Source organism: Mustela erminea, chromosome 13, assembly GCF_009829155.1.
Source record: "Mustela erminea isolate mMusErm1 chromosome 13, mMusErm1.Pri, whole genome shotgun sequence".
Lineage (NCBI taxonomy): Eukaryota > Metazoa > Chordata > Mammalia > Carnivora > Mustelidae > Mustela > Mustela erminea.
Genome location: NC_045626.1, coordinates 80,231,455 through 80,248,476, shown reverse-complemented (window position 1 = coordinate 80,248,476; position 17,022 = coordinate 80,231,455). Strand labels below are relative to the sequence as shown.

The following is a 17,022-nucleotide window of genomic DNA, read 5'->3' as shown; positions in this document are numbered from 1 at the left end:
CGTTGTTTCATACAATAGTACCAAGAGCATGAATATGGGGACAGAGCAATCAGGCAAGACTACCTCAAACATTCTGCCTCAGAAGTTTTCCCACACATGTTGTACTGACATAGATCAAAACCCACACCATGCTGGATACTCTCTATGTTAAATAGTACCTTATTCTTTTTCAGGGAATCCTTCTCTGTCCCTTGTTTGCATTTCTTGTTTGCTGTAAAGATGTATTTTATGTCGCCATCCTCAAAGGTATATGGATCATTGACTTCTCCCAAACTGTCTCCAGGTTGTTGAGCTAGAGGCAATGGGTCAAGGAAGTGGAGTGGCTGCATCTGGGGCTGCTTTTCTTGCCAGATTTTAAACCGTTTGTTAGGTTGTGCTAAGAGTCTAAAAGGGAAAATAAATGATAATTTAAGCAAGATAAAGTAAAAAGATTATCTTTTTTTAAAAAGCAGCATTTATAATTTAAAGCACTTGCAAAACTTAAACTTAGAAAATTTATCTCTATAAAAAAGTTCTTTTAGAGAAGATGTTCACAAATAAAACTTAGTAGGTCTTTGTGAAGAACATGTTTCTGTCTCTGAGTCCATGGATTCCAGTGAAGAGCACAGATGGGCTCTAAGGACAGAATGACTAGGTTCAAGTTCAATCTGTGTCATCTTCTGACTGTTTGACCCTCGCTTCTTTCTCAGCTTTGAAAATAAGGTGGTAGTACGACTGTGGTGAAGATGAACTGAGATGGTCTGGGTAAACTGTCAAGAATAACGGATAGCTCAACAGCACTAAAAATAGTATTACTACCAGATGCAGGATACATACCTGACTGCATGCAAAGCCTTCCTTAAAAGTGTCAACATACAAAGAAGGCACTGACCACAATATGAAAAGTCTCATCAAGCTACATCCTTTGACTAACAAACAGCAGGCCAAAAATAAATTAATACCAAGTCCTAAATGCCACAATGAAACCTTTATATGGCAACATGTTTAAATAATGACACATGTGAAACCTGACTAAGGAGAAAGCATTTGACTTTTCAGCATTTTCCAAACGCAGAGTCCAGAATGGTGAAGAAAAGCGTGTTTCATTTTGGCTCTGAAGGGTGAACACGGGGAGATGAGGAGGAAAGCCCCGACTGTCAGGACCCTACGCCTTGGTCAATAGGCATCAGGTGAGTGGTACGCAGAGTCGCCTTACCTTTGCAACGCAGTGCTCTCTGAGTTTACCTCCATTTTGGCATCACATCTGTCACCCTGGAGCTCTGGGGGCCGGAACTCAGCATCATCAATGCGGGGGAGGCGGTAACTGTGCCACCACTTGTCTGATGACTCAGCGTTGGAGGGCCTAACCCCACAATATAAGGCTGTCTCGCTGACCTCTGCCATCAGAGGCAGTCTTTGGCCTACGAGGACAGTTCTGTCATCCAGAGTCGACAACTGCTGGAGTTCTAGCCCATTTCCATAGAGGGCTGGGTTCACAGGAACAGATGGCGGGTCCAAACTCTCTGTTTCCTGACCTCGTGGTTGAGGGCTGAGTGTTGGCGGCAGAGGGGAAATAGGGGAATGAGGTGAATCCATAGGATTCAGATTCATTTGCTTGCTTGTATTTCTGGAAGGCACGGCCATTTGTTTATCATACTTCCTACTGCTAGACACCTCTAAGGAGGAGTCTATCCCTCCCAAACCTAGCTTCTGTCCTGGTGTGTCCTGCTCCACACAGAACTCGTCAGCCACAGAGGGCCTATGGTGAAATGGTATCAAGGGTCTCTTTTGCAATTTGTCTCCCTTTTCTGGTCTTTCTGTTGTTTTGTGCTTAGACGCAGGAGGTGGTAAAGAAGATGATGATGATGGTCCTGCACTGAACCCTGGTTGAGATATTGCGGGAGGTCGATTGGGTCCTACTGCACAACGTTTTAAAAGTTTATGCCTGAAATGAGAATTAAAGTAAGGTCAAGAAACAGACCTGAAATCTAACTGTTACATATAATATGTATGTAATATAATGTTGTAACAGTATAACATTACTACATCATTATAACATTACAAATAGATTGCAAATTGCAAACATTACAAAAGATTACAAATAGATATAACATTACAAATAGATGGCTCTGATAAGGTTTTGTCTTTTAAGCACACACTAGATCCCCAAATCACTGAAAAGGACTCTAGGTATTAATTATTCTTATAATGACTAAAAACTGCAACACTCTGATGGAAAGTGGTGAATCAAGCAAACATAAGTTAAGCAGATAAGAGATGGACTTAACAGTGCTAACCCCTACCAAAGACTGATGTGAAAAATCCTCAAATCTTTCAAATTTGGTGATGGCCTCAGATAATGTATTCACACTGCATCTTAAAACCAAGAGTAATGAGATCATTTGCCAAGAGAGAGAGAAAAAAATCTTCTAATTTCTATCTTACAACACTCTACTAACTCCAATATAGAATGGCTTACTGTTGTAAGTTGGGGATAAAATAATTGTGATTCTCCCCCAAAGTGTGAAAACAAGAAAATGAGGGTCAATCCACGAATCTTTAACAGAATAAATAGACTAGAAATCTTATATGCCATTCTTATCAAAAAAAGAAGGAATAAAAGACAACTTTGGATCTTCCAGACTCACAAAATTAGACAGAAGTTTAAAAAAAAAAAAAAAAAAAGTGGTGAGTGAATATGAAAACAACAAACGCAGCTGTACCAAGCAGGGTAGCAAGTCTGCTCACATCCTAACACACTTCTTGGCAAGCATAGGTGTGAGATATTGCTCAGGAAGGGCCCACTAGATGATGCCAAGGTTTAATCTGTGCAACAAAGTTATACAGTAGGTCAGCCAGTTCCTCCCAATATATAAATCCACCCAGGGAAAAAAACCTGAGCTCTCCTGCCCATGCAGCAGTAACTCTCTGAGGCCACTAGGGTGGCATTAAATTACTGCTATATCACACTCAATGGTACCCTAGTGAGCAGTAAAACGGATTTGTGTGGCATAATGGGATGGTTTAGTGGGACAGCAGGATGGCCACCCTGCCCCATAAGGCCATTAAATAGTGTGAGGAGTGGACCATTCCATAACGGGTTTGGTAATCTTGCAGTAGATAATCTGAAAAGACTCTTGCTGAAGTCTTTGCTACTCTTTAAAAAAAAAAAAAATCAGAGTTTGAAGAAGGTTGTTTAAGCATAAAGCTACTGACAATAAGGGGGAAATTGCACTTTAAATCTCCAGGGCACAGCAGCACACTAAGAGGTGAATGTCTCATCTGAAAATAATCTCAATCACATCTTGGAAGGGGCTTATTTTAAAACAGTTCAAAGAATCTTTTTTTTTTTTTTTAAAGATTTTATTTATTTGTCAGAGACAGAGGGAGAGAGAGCGAGTGAGCACAGGCAGACAGAGAGGCAGGCAGAGGCAGAGGGAGAAGCAGGCTCTCTGCCGAGCAAGGAGCCTGATGTGGGACTCGATCCCAGGACCCTGGGATCATGACCTGAGCCGAAGGCAGCTGCTTAACCAACTGAGCCACCTAGGCGTCCCAGTTCAAAGAATCTTTTACATAAAACTTTTTCACTTGGATTTTCTCTCTCAGAGCATTTACCCACACCAGTCCTTTGATAGATATTTTATGGTAGCCTCTTCAAAGTAAGGACTTTTGGCAAACCAGAAAATCTCATAAAGTCATTTTTTTTTTCAGTTGTATTTAATGACTCGGCTACATTGTGAAATGGTTACAATCAGGGATACACTAGGGAGTAACAGACTATCAGACTATCACAGCAAATCTCTGATCAGGTAAGAGGCCTCAGTGAAGCAAGGAGCAGGAAATCAGCCTCAAAAGGCTAACTATATGAGTGGTCCAGTGGTGGGAAGGAACCAGAAGCAGAGCCAAATAGTGTAGAAACACAAGGTGACTAAAAGAACGAGGCAACTAGAATTACTATCATAGACATTTCCAAGGACATCAGTGTGAAATGCAAGGATAAAATTCATCTATAAAATGAAGAAAAATAATAAATGATAAAGTTTCTAGGCTGAAAAGGGGAAACTGTGATAAAAATGACTGGAACAAGATACTTGACTTGTGAGAAAACACACATGTCAATATTAAGGATATTTCTTAAAGGCATCCCCCAAAATATAAGACCAGAGTATGTATGAGAAGTCAGGTCTAGAGATAAATACTTGGAAGTCAATGGAATGAAAAGCATAACTAAAAAAAGACCTGAAGGTATAAGAATCTGGTCAGGAAATAGAGGAGTGATTCCAAAGGACAAAAGAAAAAGTGCTATTTATTTACACTTCAGGTAAAAACAATTCAAGGGAGCAAATAAAAATGTCACAGAAATCAACAAAAAGGTTATTTTTAACAGCTGAAAAATCTAGATTAAGGAAAAGAGGAGCAAAAATAGGATGAGGGCATAAGCAAAGCTAAATACACCAACATTTTTATCCTAGGTACGTTCTAAAGGTGGACCATAACTTGGCTATGAGCTGCTTAGAAATAAGAATTAATAAGAAAAGGCTTTCTGTCACACAAGTTACAATGGCCTAGAAACAGAAGGAAAACAGGTATTCAGCTGGTATACCACACCTATCCTGAGACAAGAGGTGCTCAGAGAGGATCCTTAATGAACAACTTCTTCAAAAACACCCTCCTTAAAAAATCAATAGTGCACATTTCATTAGGCTAATATTTACAGCATCTCTCAAAAAAAAAAAAAAAAAAAAGCTGACTAGAGAGGCAGAGCTTGATAAAAGAGAATCAACATAAGGGACAAGAGAGGAGAGGACGGGAATACGGTGTGAAAACTGCTGTTTAAGCACGTACACATACACACACACACAGTTTGTACATATTCTCAGGGGTCATTTGACTGCTTCCCTACCCTGAAGCCAACTTATTTATGTCACAATAAGAACCCCTAAAAAACTAGGGAAACGAATGGCCATTTTCTTAATATATTTTATCTCAAAAGAACTTTTTCTAATTGTTGAACAGTATCAAATGGGAAAATATGTACTTTGGAAGCAAAGCTACTCTAAGTTGCTCATTAAGTGAATAATCACCATCACATCCTCAACAGTCACCTGAGCTAGGGGTGAGGCTGATATACACTTAAGAAATCTAAGAACACTGGGGTACTTGGCTGGCTCAGCTGGTTAAGCATTCAACTCTTCATTTTGGTTCAGGTCATGATCTCGGGGTCATGAAATCAAATCCCGCATCAGGTTCTGTGTTCAGTACAGGGTCTGATTGAGATTCTCTCCATCCCTCTCCTCCTGGCTCTCCCCCTGCGTGAGAACATTCTGCCCTCTCGCATACGTGTAAAATAAATAAATAAAATCTTAAAAGGAAAAAAAAAAGGAAGAAAGGAAGAAAGAAAGAAAGAAAGAAAGAAAGAAAGAAAGAAAGAAAGAAAGAAAGAAATCTAAGAACCCTAATGAAAGCCCATGACAATAAGACTCTTTACTACTACAAGGAGTGATAACTCAAGGTAATATACAGGGGAGCAAATATTTTCTACAGAAATCAATTCAGGGTTCTAATTCAAGTATCTAACTGAATGAATAATTTTAGCTTCGTATCTAACTGAATGAATAATTTTAGCTTCTGGCAGGTTTTATTACTAAATACTTACCTCAAGCATCAAAACATACCAGCACTGACAACAAGACAAATTATCTATGGAAGGTCGATTTAATCCAAATTCTATGAACTCTAGCCAACTTGTTTAGTATTTACCTCTATTTTAAAATTAAGAACAATTAAATAAATTCATTTAAAGGGGAATAGACTGTCTTATCAAATGCCTTTTGGTTTTGGAGTAGTTACCGCAAAAAAGTTTGTGGGAGCAATTTGATAACAGGGCCACAGTCACAGTTGTCAAATAAAGCTCTTTTTGGGATGCCTGGGTGGCTCAGTTGGTTGGACGACTGCCTTCGGCTCAGGTCATGATCCCGGAATCCCGGGATCGAGTCCCGCATCGGGCTCCCAGCTCCATGGGGAGTCTGCTTCTCCCTCTGACCTTCTCCTCGCTCATGCTCTCTCTCTCACTGTCTCTCTCTCAAATGAATAAATAAAATCTTTTAAAAAAAAAAAAAAAAAAAAAAAAAAAAGCTCTTTTTGAGTCCTGACAATAAAACTGTTATCATCTGTATAAAAGAAAAGACCTATCTTTTCCTTCTCTACTAGAGAAGGAAGACTGAAAACAAAACAAAACAAAATAAAATGATGAAGAAGAAGCAGTCTGAGAGTCCACGAGACAGCCAACACAACAAGGTCCCAACATTTTATCTGACCCCTGTTCTGCCTTGTCTACTACCTACCTAGAACAGGAACAGCTGACTCTTTGGGTTGGATCCACAAAATCCCAAGTAGCAGGATTATTAGCAGGCTCTTCTTCAAGAGTTGGAGTTGACATTTGGCTCCTCCTAAAAAAGGTTAAAAATGTGACTTGTGTAAACATGAGAAAATACTTATATCTCGATGGGGGAGGGGGGTGTTTTAAAAGACCTGAATACATTTCCCATAGTAATGTTAGCTAGCTGATAGTGCTGAGCAATCCAAGGTTGGGGGCGGGGGTGGGGAGAGGGACGTAGGAAGAGCAAACTTGTTCTATGCGCTAGAAGAAGCAAGGTTCAAATATTTCTATTTAAGTTGACTGCACATTTTAACATGGATACAAAGCACTTAAAACACTATCTGGCACTATTAGTTGTTGCTTTAAAAAGTCACCTCAATTTTGTAGAAATTAACTTAAATTTTTAAAATTATCTTTTCCCAGCATCTGTGAATTTATGCCCTGAGACAGACTGTTTAAGCCACTCTTAAAACTCCTATATTCACTAGCATTTAAGCAGCACTCTACACTTGTAATGTCAATTAAAGACAAGGAAAAAATTACCTCCTACTTGTCATTAGTAATTGGTAGCAAAAAGCAGATGTCTATTATTACACAGTGACAGTAAGAACACTGGGCAGTATTTCTGTATTGCTGTTTTAGCTACTGCTGATATTGCAAAGTGCTCCAGTGACAGCTCTAGCGGGACTTCTCTTACTCTCCACCCTCCCTTGCCCTTCTGGGTGTCTCACTGCCCTGTTCTGTGCTGCGGAGTAAAGAGGCTATTAGAGCTGGTGGAGGTGACAGGTTAGTGGTGATAAAAATCAAAGACAGTAAATGAGAAGAAACGAAAAAAGAAAATGTTAACTTGGAAATTATCCAGGCATTGTAGCTAGAGGTGAAAATATCTGCACCAATTATTCTAGAGCAAAGGATCATTTTCAAGTGACTAGAGATCCCTTGTTAGTTCTAGAACATGACAGATAATCTTCCACTGCAATTATTTTAGATTTTATCTACTATACCTTCTTTAGCAGCCTAATCTAGAACCAATTCATAAGAGATAAATACATAGTATGAATTTCCTAAAATCTAGACCCACATGACAGCTTTTATATCTGTATGTCAAACTCTTTAAGTAGTAGTAACTGAAGGAACATTTAACTGATTTCTAAAAGGAGTGGACTTTTTAGCAGTTCTTGGCCAGAGTGTCCATATTTATTCTGTTCTAGAGAATGAAAACTCCTTTGTTTACTTCCTCACTCCAGAAAGGGGACATCTCAGTTATATCAAGAGATGTGAAAATATGCTGAATATGTTTATGTAAACCCTGGTAAGTGGAAGAGTATTTATTGACTACTATTTGTTATCATTCAAGTAATTAAAATAATTACCACCAGCAATCTCTTCTTAGAATCAATTCTTCCACTTTTTCAAAAATATGCTAAGGAAGGCAGGGAAGAGAGCAAGAGGAGGGATGGGGGCAAAGGAAGGAAGCAAAGTCAGATAGGGGAAGCAAAGAATATGGCCTCTGGAAATCAACCAACAGAAGCACAGCAGGTGGCAAACACCCCTCTATCATCAGTTCAGTTTAGAACTGTACTGTCATTTAAAACAGAAGACCTAAGTCACAGAAAATGTGACAAAGAAGGTCATTTCCCTTTGCAAATAGAAAACATTCATAAATTGGTATACAGAGGAAAACCAACCCACTGACTACTGCCCTCAGCCATCTGTTCTAAAAAATATCAGATGGATACCTTACCAATCTTGAGATACTCAGGAACTTCCAAATTTCCTAGATAACCAATCAAATCAAGTCAAGTCAACATCTTTAACACTCTTGCATTCAATTTTGCACTATTATGTTCAAAAAGATGATCTACCAATCCAATGACCCTTCAGGTTTGGTCACACGATGGTTCAATGTGACTAACACTCTTCACATAGTAATCAAAGAGATGGTGTTACTAAACCATGATCCAGACGTAATGCAAAAATCATACTTGGACTGGGTTCTGTTGAGGATGCATTCCTTCCAGACTCGATGGACCATATGATTGTGGAGTTTTGGAGGAATCTTCCCCGATCTCTTTGGACTGTGCATAGTTATCATCCCCCCGTCTTGGGAGCCTAGGTGACTGACAGCACTCTGCGTACCTCCACTGTCCCCTGGAAAAGACAGACAACTTGGGAATGTGAAAATTATCTGAAAAGGTCTCCTGGTACACAGACTGTAAGCTTACTTCACAGAAATGTTTTGATTTTTGAAACCCGTATTATTCATGTAGCACCCTGGCAAGAACACTACCTATAGCTCTGAGCACAATTTGTGTGTACTGGCACTTTGGACGGTTCTTTGTCTCTTCCCTAAAATAGTTCACCACATCAACACTCACACACTCACACAACCCAAGGGCATAGCCATTCAGAGGCATTCCAACTCTACAGATATTGGAGACAACTTAGCTATAAAGGCTTATATATCATAGTACTAAAGATGTGATCACAAATAGATTGTTTTAAATTTTTAAATCAACAATGCAATAAGTAAGTTTCAAGGCAGAACAAAACAGCAGAGGGAGCTTTCTGCTCATTTAGCTAAAAATCTATGCAGCAATTGCACATAGCGCCCTGGGTCAGAGAAAGAACTTAATGGCACAAAGCTTTTAACAAGATCAAATTTCAAATTTGCGTGTGGAACTGTCTGTCCTTATGCCTGACACAATTTATGAAATCTTAGTGCTAAAATACTGAAAGGTTATCTCGACATTCTGTATCAGAGGATTATTCACTAGTTTCTCTCTAATAACTCCACTTAGCTTTTCCAGCTATGGTTGGTATATAATCCCATTTCTTTCTATTAGGTGCATTAGGATTACTGGTAATACTAGTTTTTGGTTATATGAGTATTTTACTATTTCTATCACACAAGACAAATACTGAAGTTGATTTCCAGTATTAAATTCTGATTCAATTACTTTCATCTATTTAACTTCATAGATATACTGTGGGTTTTATCCTCAATAGAACTATGATACAAAACATCTTGACCAAAATAATCAATTTTAAGCACTCTGGAAACCTCCACCCTCATCTGAAAAATAAACAACCTTATACCACAAATTAGTAGTCCTGATATGCTGGAACACAACCATGTTCAGATGAGCTGAATGGTTGGGCTTAGTTCTATTTAAGACAAAAAAACATAAACCAGCATCAAAATGCTGGTTCTAAGAACTAAAAATTGCTTGCTCCCCATGAAAGAATTATTATATTAAAAATTAGATAAAGGAGACAAAAAATTTGGTCTTTTACTGCTATCTTTATCTTTAAAGTTCCCTGACTTGGTATACGGTACAAAATAATTCACTTCAATTCTATAGTGGATTTGCAAATGCTTATTATAAAACTGGGATAAACAGAGAAACAGAAGTACAACACATAGCCCTGTGCTCCCAAACACCTTACAATTTAGCCAAAGAGATCATATACCCACAGTGTCATATGGGATGAATATGATCAAAAAATAAAAGGGATGAGGAAAATAAGGCACAGTTTTTTAAGATTAAAGCTGGGTTAATGCTTTTCAGTAGCTTTTAATGATTTAATTAAAATGGGGATGATACCTCATAGGGAACTAGACAAGACCTATACTCCATGCCATCATATACAAACTGAATGTTGTTCCTCAAAATTATCTCCATAAGTAGGAGACACAAGCAGAGGTACCTACCCACATGAGGCAAGAGTGATTTCACCAAAACCAGTTGGCCCTCCTAGGTCCCCTGCTAATCTAGAAGATTCTTTGCCATTTTAGGGAAAAAGGGACACATTTTGTCCTATATGTAGGAAAACATGGCGATGCTCAATGTTTATCAACTGCAGAAATACAAGGCTGACCAAGATGTCTTTGTCTCTGAGACAGCATTAAGAGTCCTAAGCTATAATTCATTGTATCATGATGTAAAAATTAAAACAAATTCACTTTACAACAAAGATTCCAATTGCTTTTATCTGGTTGGCTTTAGAGAGTTAGGAGGCATCAGGGGATTTATTTACCCAGGGCTTAGCACAAATGACCTACACAGAGTCAAAGGAAGTAATGTAAAGACCTGGAGTTAGGAAGTCCACATTGAAATCCACAATAAACAAAACCTGGTGTTTCTGAATCGTGAAATTTATCGTTCCTAACTGATCAGACCCTAGGACATCATGCATACAGCAGGCTTTCAATTTTAAGTTTCAATTTTAAGTTGAATACAAATATCCCTAAGAGATACTAATTCTAGTCTCTGTATCAATATATCTTCTCTATGATGATTATTAAAAAGTCTGTAGAAGTATTTTTTCTTTTTCCTTTTTCTGGTTTTCTTCTTTTTTAATAAAAACTGAGCAAATCCTTTCACAAGGAATCATCCAAATTCTCTGCTCTGCCACATCAGAGTTGGATGTCCCTTTTTTCTTACTGTCTCAGCAACTACATGGCTTCTCAAGACAGAGGCTGCCTGCTGCCCATTTCTATGCCTTCCGCACCATATCTGAGTAACTCCTTCCAGATAACATAATCGTGTTTTGAGTACTGCTTCAAATTGCTTACGCCACCATTTGTATACTGCTTTGCTGCCTACAGAGCGCTGTCAAGCTTTTTACCTAGTATGTGTAATAGCTGTCAAGTACATAGTACTTAACAGAGAAGGAATTGGAGGCTCAGGCCAAGTTTGAGAATTTAATAAGGCCAACTCACCTAGTAAAAGCTATATAGCCAGATTTTTAAATTAGGTGCTCAATCACAGCCTCTATACTTGCGCCCGATATACTGCTTAACCATGAACATTTACTGAATCCCCTGCACATGCGAAGCACCACGTCGGAAACTGTGAAATGCCATCTTAGGGAATCTCATGAGAATAGCCACGTAAGTGTGTATCATGCTGCATAGTCTGTTTTCAGTTCAGCAGTCAAGACTTTATCTACTCTGATGCTTTCGCTAACATGGCCCACATTAAAAAGCCTATAAATAATCTCTCTTCAGCTCAAGTCTGATGAATATTAATGACTAGATTTCCAATTAAAACGACGTCAACTACAACAACCAAAAAGTTAACACAGAAAATATACTACTCCAAAGATGGCAAAACGCTCCCAATTTAAACAATTTCTGAATTTTTTCATGAAGGAAATTTTTTTGAAGTTTCATATGTAATTAATACTGATCATTAATGTAGACAGATGACTGACAGAACAAAGCATTTTCCTGAGAGCTTCTGAATGCCAGTCTACCTTTATAATATAACAAGAAAAGAATTATACCAGACATGTTCCTGCCTGGCAATGGCCAACTGGGCAAATGTTTCAGCTATTTTCTGATTAAGCGGTTTCCATTTGTTTTAAGGAAAAAAAGAGCAGCCTCCACCTTGTCCCTTGTTCATGTATGTCTGTGTGTGTGCACACACATACATGTGTGTAAAGGGACAGATGTGTGTATAGAACTTAAGAGAAACAACTACACTGTCTAACTGGAATAAAGACTAATAGGGCACAATTCAAATTCGGAAGCACATCCATTCTATTTGTTGAAAATTTTCCTTCTGTATTTTGCAGACTTCCCATGTCACTCTACCTCCATCTCTTGGCATAAGGCATTTCTCAATGTGAGTTTACTCATCTGTTCCATGGCAAGGGAGCTACATAGTTTTCTGTGATCTCCTCCACCTGGATGAATACATTCCTGGATTATACTCACCTATGACAGCCTGTTCTGGAGAAGTGGGAGGGGTAAGAGGCATCCCACAGTTACTTGGGTCCTTCACACTACCAAGTCCCTGCTGCCCCACTGTAATATGGCCTCCAGCACCAGCAACACTCTGAGGAACTGGGATATCATTCTGAGAGATCAAAACAAATGCCGAAGGATAAACCATCCGAACACCACCTGTAAGGAAAGAGAGCAAGGAGAGAACCAGGCCTGAGAAAAAGTTCACACTGGGATGCCAACTTTGATATTCTAGTGGTCAGAGTCAAAGCTCAATGATGAAAATGAGGTGCTCATTAGGTACTGCCAAAAGTGATGTGCTCCATTCCTTCCTAAGTTAATAGCTGTTTAAACATGTGCTCCAACATTATGATAATAGCATTTGGAAGACAGGGACCACTGGTGCTTCAGGCAAGATAACTACTCAGCATATACCACTGTATCAAGAGAATAAAAAAAAAAATGGGAAAATTATGGAGATTATTTTTGATGAATCTCAATGATTATCTTTTTAAATTAAGAAAGATGAAGAAGATAGAATAAAGTTCTTCAGGCAAAATATTTTCTTACCAACAATTACTTCGACAGCCACAGGGAAATCATCGTTGTATCCCAACTCTTCTTCCTCTTTCAATTCTTCTTTCTTTTTCAGCACCATGGGATAGAAATACTGCCATTCCTCGATCAGCTTACGGGTGGCTGGGTCTGACATCTTGTATGCCTGGCCTGTTAGCGTGCCATTTAAGCCATAAGGACTTACCAGTACTAAGGCAGGGAGGAGAAACATATGTTACAGATCAGGGTAATAACTCCTACTTACGTGTAAGGCCACATATGTGGTCATTTAGGCTAAAGTCCAGCCTCACTTACTAGATAGGGCTCTTTATTTCCGGACTCCTTTTACAGTCTTATTTTTTAAAGTTTCTCATTTTAGTACCTCTTACCTATATGCATCTCAACATACATCAGTTTTTTAAGGAAATCAAATGGGAGAGGTAAAAAAAAAAAATCAGACAGCTGTAGTAACACACAATATATAAACTATTTATGAAAGCTTCTATACACCTGTTTGATAAGAGTTTGATAATGTGAACAGAGACTCTTTTATAACAAAACCATTTAATACATATATCCCAAAACCTGCCTAGAACTTGGACACATTTTCCAGGGTTTCTGAGAATTCCTAGGTATTTGTTGTAATTTTAAAAATAACATATAAAAATAACTTGTAATAGCAAAAAGGTCGTGATGTACCAAGTCTGAAACATAATGCTTAGTTATAATTTCAGTTACAACTGTTTTGAAGGTCATTGATGAAACAACTCTAAGCAAAACTTATTAAACTCAAAGTAAAGGACTCAAAGTCCCTCTACCTCTTCCAGTGTTTGACCTGATGTTATTTTCACTGACCTAGCCACAAAAATATAGTTAACATGATGCTGCATATAACCCAGCCAGTTTGTAGTCTAGGAGAGTTAACCTTCCAAACAGTATTTTTCCAGAGATAAACTTTTTCTTAATCCTAATCTCTACAAAGATCTCAGCATAGGCATTAAATGAGATGTTCTTTCTTTGGATGGCTTTATTTTTTTGATAGCTGGATGATATGTTACAATATTCGGTGATAGCTATAGACATCACATATTTCTTGGTATCTTTCAGTTGTTCCTCACTGATTCAAATAGGATAAAAATACTGAGTCCAACCAACACAGTTAATCAAAGGGAATATTTCTGCATTAATACTTCTAGGAAATTCCTACATCAATAATCAATATTTCTATATTAATACTTCTAGGAAATTCCCACATCCCACATTAATTATATTCACTAAAATTATTTACAGGCCAACATCTGCCCCAAGAATGCCCCTCCTCCACACCAATCAAGGGAAATAAGCAGGGTAACATCCCACAAAAAAGTCTTCTATCACTCCAGACATCAGAAACAAACGATAAGACCTAAAATAACTGGTTTATGGAGACCTGATATTGCTAATATTATCTTTCCCAACTTAGATTAGTTACCTCCCCTCATGATTAGGAAATCCTTCTGTTCTTATCATAAATAAATGCTTTTTTTTTTTCAGTGATAAAGTCTAGAATGAAGTAAGATGGTCTTCAGCACCTTCATAGTTAACAAAACACAGTATTGAATAATTCTGGTACTCCATAATATGCAAATATTGTACAACTCTTAAGTATACAGTTTGGGAACTGGGTTTTGAATTTTATAAATGTTCACACAGCAAATACCAAAAATTATGGAATGGTAAAGTACATGGTTTAAAATGTATTACAAAAAGAGGGGATAAAAAAAAATAGGTAACAATTAGGAGAGAGTTAAATGAGGATTCAACATTCTTTTTTACCTTAAAAAAAATTTAAAAGGCTCAAATATCTTTAGGGCAAGGAACAGATGTTTTCATCAAATTAAATCAGAATCATCTGCAGGAAATCAAAAACCAATCTTATGTAATACAGAGGCTAAACACCCATGACAGGTTGTTATGTCAATAAAAATATTTTAGTTAAATCTGTTAAAAGATCAGTGTTTTTTAAAAAAATTACTTTGTATGATATTCTACGACCATTTGAACCTGGCATCTCTAGTAATTAGACTGAACCAAAAGAGATTTTTCCAAAAGGGTGAATCTAATATTATTACATAAAAACATTATAACATTTAAAAAGTTATTCATATAAAATTCTGAACTCTAAAAACGAAACCAAAGATTTAGAAATCATGATTAGGAAACAGGGACATGGAGTTATTGTGATATAATCTAGGTGATTAGCTGAGATTTAATGAACATATACACATTAAGTTAAATTACAACCAAATACCTACAATCAACAGAGCCTCTAATTAAAAGAAATAATAAAGATATTAACATCACTGAAGAAAGTATACAACTCTAGAAAAAGGATTCTGATTGAAATTTCAAAATTAGTAATTTTCGGTAAGTCATGTTGTGCCTGAAACCATGGAACAAACAAAACAATGAGAACCTTTAATTTTTGATGTCAATTACTCATTGGATTGTATTTTTCAAATACTGATCTTTTGTTCTGAAGGCAATTCTCTACATTTTATTCCTTAGTACAACTTCACCTAAGACCATGTTGTAAATGTGATAAGCTCTAAGCTTTCAGCAAAATACTAACAAGCTTTCATTGTGAATAGTAGCTTTTCCTTTCTTCTTCAGAAGTTGACCCTTACACTTAGCTTTATAAAGTCCATTTAAGATAATATCTCATTCTGCAAACCTTAATGGGCAAGGTGGCTCTCCACTTGGTGTGAGAGAGGTAGACAGCAGGACATTGCCATTTACTTACCTTGAAATGGTGCAGGTGAAGACTGAGCCATATGTATATGCTCCTCATTGATCAAATAAATTGGCTGGTGTTGGGCAATCTCCACACTTGTGCATACATTACTTTCCCCATGAAGAAAGAATGTGAATGCGCAGGACAAATGCTCACTAAAAAGGAAACAATGAGAAACTCAATTCTACATTTTTGGTAGGAAATGAGTGCTAGGCACAGGAACTACTTATGGGATACAGCTTTACTTTATCGATCACCCATCAAAGCTTGCTTCTGATGATATTAATAGCATAAAATTCAGTTGATTTGATCAAATAATATAACAGTACCTTGCTGACAAATTAAAGATACTAGTTATGCCACACTGTGAAATTAAGAAAGCTATTGTGCAGATTGCCTCATTTCATTTGCATAAAGTCTCCTATGCTGACTATAAACTCTTAAGGACAGAAAAAGAATCATAACATTTTTCTACCTTCCCATGCACTTGTATATGAACTGGCCTTTAATGGATTCGGGGGCAAAGATTAAACAGTTTTGCTTATGTTTGGTATGACATAACAGTAACAGTCATATTTACAAGCTTACAACATTAAACATGGTTAAAATTGTTCATCTAAAAATGACAATTAAGGACACAGTTGTATGTAAGTCCCCAATATACAACTGCTAAGGTAATACAAGACTCTAAATGGGCTGGTAATATTATATTTAATTTTTACAATTTGCTTCTGATCACAACATTTTATTAAAGCATTCCATTTCTCCATTTTCCACACAATTAGCTAAAAATTGATAAAAATGATGTGTCTTGGAGAAAAATAATTTCAAAATTACTACAGAAGCACATTCTTTCAAAGTTGTTAATTTTGGCCCTAAGCCAGTGATAATATCTCCATTTCTCAAGACAGCTTATAAGAACACTTGCCTGATGAACCAAAGTCACTGTAGGCCAGGCAAGTATCATTTAAAAAATCATCTCCAAGATAAGCTTCTTCTCAAAATTTCTCTAAAATATTATAAACTGGATTCTGAGTACTACCAAAAACATTAAATTTTGCTTAGATATAAAATTCTAATGCTTTAAAGAAAAAGTGAACTAAAAGTGATAAAACTTCTACTCTATCACACATGGAATCATCTATATTCTTCTCTGACAAGTATGTTGAGATAATCTGAGAAAATGGGTATTTTACCAGAATGTGAAGTTTCAACAATAAGAAACACCTATCTTGATATTTAGCACAACAGAGTAAACACGATAATAACTCAATTTTTTTAAGAATTTTGAAAAATTTTAACATCCCTTCCCTTGACACCATACTTCTAAGTTTTAAATTCATAAGGAGGAAATGATACCTACAATTTAAATGTATACAGGTATAAATGTAAACTGTAAAATGTAAAAATGCATGGTCCTTTATTTTTGAAAATGATATTAGAAACGTATCAGCCTCAACACACATTATGCCTGGCACATAAGAGAACCAAAATATAGGATCACTTATTACATATGGGTTAATTTTCCATCTATGAACTTCAGTGAGGGGTCTGAGCTGACGTATCCCCATCATGCCTACTGTCCCGTGTAGTCAATAGCAT

General features: G+C 37.1%; 1 protein-coding gene across 2 annotated transcripts in view; it reads right to left on the bottom strand.

Annotated features, from left to right (window-relative positions):
* MED13L (mediator complex subunit 13L) overlaps window positions 1-17,022 on the bottom strand; it is a 289,872-nt gene that overhangs the window by 47,040 nt on the left and 225,810 nt on the right. For both annotated transcript variants that reach the window (XM_032309204.1, XM_032309206.1), the window contains exons 5-11: window positions 15,430-15,575; window positions 12,663-12,857; window positions 12,084-12,272; window positions 8,344-8,509; window positions 6,324-6,428; window positions 1,196-1,924; window positions 159-384 (exon numbers count right to left, since the gene is read on the bottom strand). In XM_032309204.1, coding sequence (XP_032165095.1) covers window positions 159-384; window positions 1,196-1,924; window positions 6,324-6,428; window positions 8,344-8,509; window positions 12,084-12,272; window positions 12,663-12,857; window positions 15,430-15,575 — 1,756 coding nt within the window. The remainder of the gene's footprint in view (window positions 1-158; window positions 385-1,195; window positions 1,925-6,323; window positions 6,429-8,343; window positions 8,510-12,083; window positions 12,273-12,662; window positions 12,858-15,429; window positions 15,576-17,022) is intronic.